The following is a 2,408-nucleotide window of genomic DNA, read 5'->3' as shown; positions in this document are numbered from 1 at the left end:
ATCCCCAAGAGTCTATGCATAGCTTTTCTCAAATAATCAATATTGCTCAATGGGGGTAAACATTCCCGAAAATTTATATAGTGTCCGGTCACACTTACGTCGTAGGGTCAACAGAGTATCGAGTTTTCAACCTGGTACACGTGGTGGCAAGCCACGGCACTTAATCCAGGGAACCTCGTATCTCAGATATTTCAAATTCATAAGCCATATAAATAATTCAAAGATCATATCTCAACATTCTCAACATTCTCAACATCATCATCATTCATCAATCCAAATCTCATTTCCAAATTCATTCAAAAACCATATTTCAGAGAAAATTCTCAATCATCCTTCTTTCCATTCCGTTCACTAACAATTTCCAATCCAAAACATAACTCTTCCTTTGATAAATGAGATAGTTTTAAATCATATAATACTTAAAACCTTTTTAAAATAACTACTTTCAATGAAACTTCTAATTTTATAAAATTCCGGCAGCATCTTCTCTAAAACTCGGATACTGCCACCCTTTTCGGGTCCCATCCAAATATTTCTCAAACAATTTCCAAATCTCAATCACTTTCCAAAATTCAACCAATTCCAGTATCAAATATTTTCAGACCAGACCAATTCCAATAAGAAAACTCTTTTTAAAGTCAAACCAGCTCAAGTATTAAGTCATTTATAACATCAGACCGACTCAAAATCAAACCGCTTTAACTTCAAACAGAAAAAACCACTTTTCCTAATAATCAAGTAAATAACTTTTCAAATCCACTTCTTATCAACAATCGTACTTTACTCAAGCAATCAAGCGCCCAATAATCCATTCCAACAAACCATCACATCCACAAGACAAATATAATCATAGAAATATATCTTTTTGCATCAATATCTATTTATCACAACTCTGTAATGTAAAATAGATTTTAAGAAAAATTCCTACCTCAACTCGTCGAAACTCTCAAAATCAAAACGCATCAACCTCTTTTCCCACGGCCAGCGACAGCGGCAGCCGCAACCTCAGCTTTATCCACTATCCGTAGCAGCAACCGGAACTCTAAGCGCGACACGCAACAACCGGAACTCGATCCTACGTTACCAACATCTCAAAATCTTTATCAAATTTATAACAGAGTAGACATACACTAGCGGTGAAGGTTTTGGAAAAGATATGCTTACTGGAATAAAGGAGAAACATGGAGACGAAGCAACGGCAGCAGCTCCGACACTTAGAAGAACAAGACTCAGCATAAACGAACCACAGTCGGAACCCAAACTGGAGTGGGCTAGGTATGGCAACTGTAGGGATGTCCTCCAGCGGCTGCAGCAGCGGTTTTCTAGCGCCGTTCGGTGAGGCAGAACAGCGGTGGTAACTTCCACCGTCGTCATCTCCTCTCTTCCGGCGACAAGCTCCTGCGGCAAGGATGGTCGAGCTCCCTTCCAGTAACGGCAACGACGTTACTTTCTTCCTCTTTGCCTCGTTTGACGGTGACGGTGCGGCTGGGGTTCGGTGGCGGTGATTTCTTCGATGGCGGCTACGAGATGCAGCTTCTCGATCGTGTCTCTCTTCGACTCCCACAAGCGATGGCGACACGCGGTGGCCTCGACTATGGTGGCAAGGAACACGGCGGCACGAGGACGAACGACGAGGCAAGCTTGACGGCAGGACATGGCGCAGTGGCGGCGCGGGTTGGAAGCGGTCTGGCGGCACGGACAGCTCCCCCCTTTCCCGGCGTTCTCCCTCTCTCGAATCCTCCCCCTTCTCTCGCAACCCTCACTCTCTTTTCTTTCTTTTCTTCTTTCTTTCACTGAACTGTGTATGCGTGTTAGTGAATGAGTGTATTGTTTGTGTGTGTGTGCTGATTGTGTGGGTGGGGTAACCGTGAGTGAGGGGGGTGAGAGAGTGAGTGTCACATGTGAGGGATGGGGTGTTATTTAGTTAGGGTTTGGGTAGATTAGGAAATTTTAATAAAGATAGGGGTAATAATATAATTTTATAAAATAAATGAAAAGATAAAATAATAATTAAAAACCAAATTAAATGTAAAGTATCCATCTTTAAAAATATCTTTTAATTACCAATCTGTAAGTTATTTTCAATTAAATACCAATTTAATAAAAATTAGAGATAAGTAAATTAATTCTCTTTTATTTATAAAATAAGGTTAAAAATCTATATATTAAAATTAAGGCATACAAAATATTCATTATTTTTCAGTTATAAGAACTTTAAATAATAAATAAGAGTTTACTCAACTTTTATACAAAAATATCTAAAATGTAGTCTTAAATAAATATAATACATCATAAAAATTTATTAATAATTTTTAAATATTTATGGGTTTTAGATCCTACCCCACTTATAAAAATTTTCGTCCTCGAAAATTAACTTAATACACAAAATACTAAAATAGTTTTGAATA

At 38.4% G+C, this 2,408-nt stretch overlaps 1 protein-coding gene across 1 annotated transcript in view; it reads right to left on the bottom strand.

Annotated features, from left to right (window-relative positions):
- LOC107636860 overlaps positions 1 to 2,408 on the bottom strand; it is a 15,247-nt gene that overhangs the window by 9,856 nt on the left and 2,983 nt on the right. Inside the window, exons 2-3 of the mRNA XM_016340334.2 lie at positions 1,165 to 1,758; positions 929 to 1,075 (exon numbers count right to left, since the gene is read on the bottom strand). Of these exons, the coding sequence (XP_016195820.1) occupies positions 963 to 1,075; positions 1,165 to 1,758 (707 nt within the window). The 3' untranslated portion in view covers positions 929 to 962. The remainder of the gene's footprint in view (positions 1 to 928; positions 1,076 to 1,164; positions 1,759 to 2,408) is intronic.

This window comes from Arachis ipaensis, chromosome B04 (assembly GCF_000816755.2).
Source record: "Arachis ipaensis cultivar K30076 chromosome B04, Araip1.1, whole genome shotgun sequence".
Lineage (NCBI taxonomy): Eukaryota > Viridiplantae > Streptophyta > Magnoliopsida > Fabales > Fabaceae > Arachis > Arachis ipaensis.
This window is presented reverse-complemented; position numbering and strand designations above follow the sequence as displayed.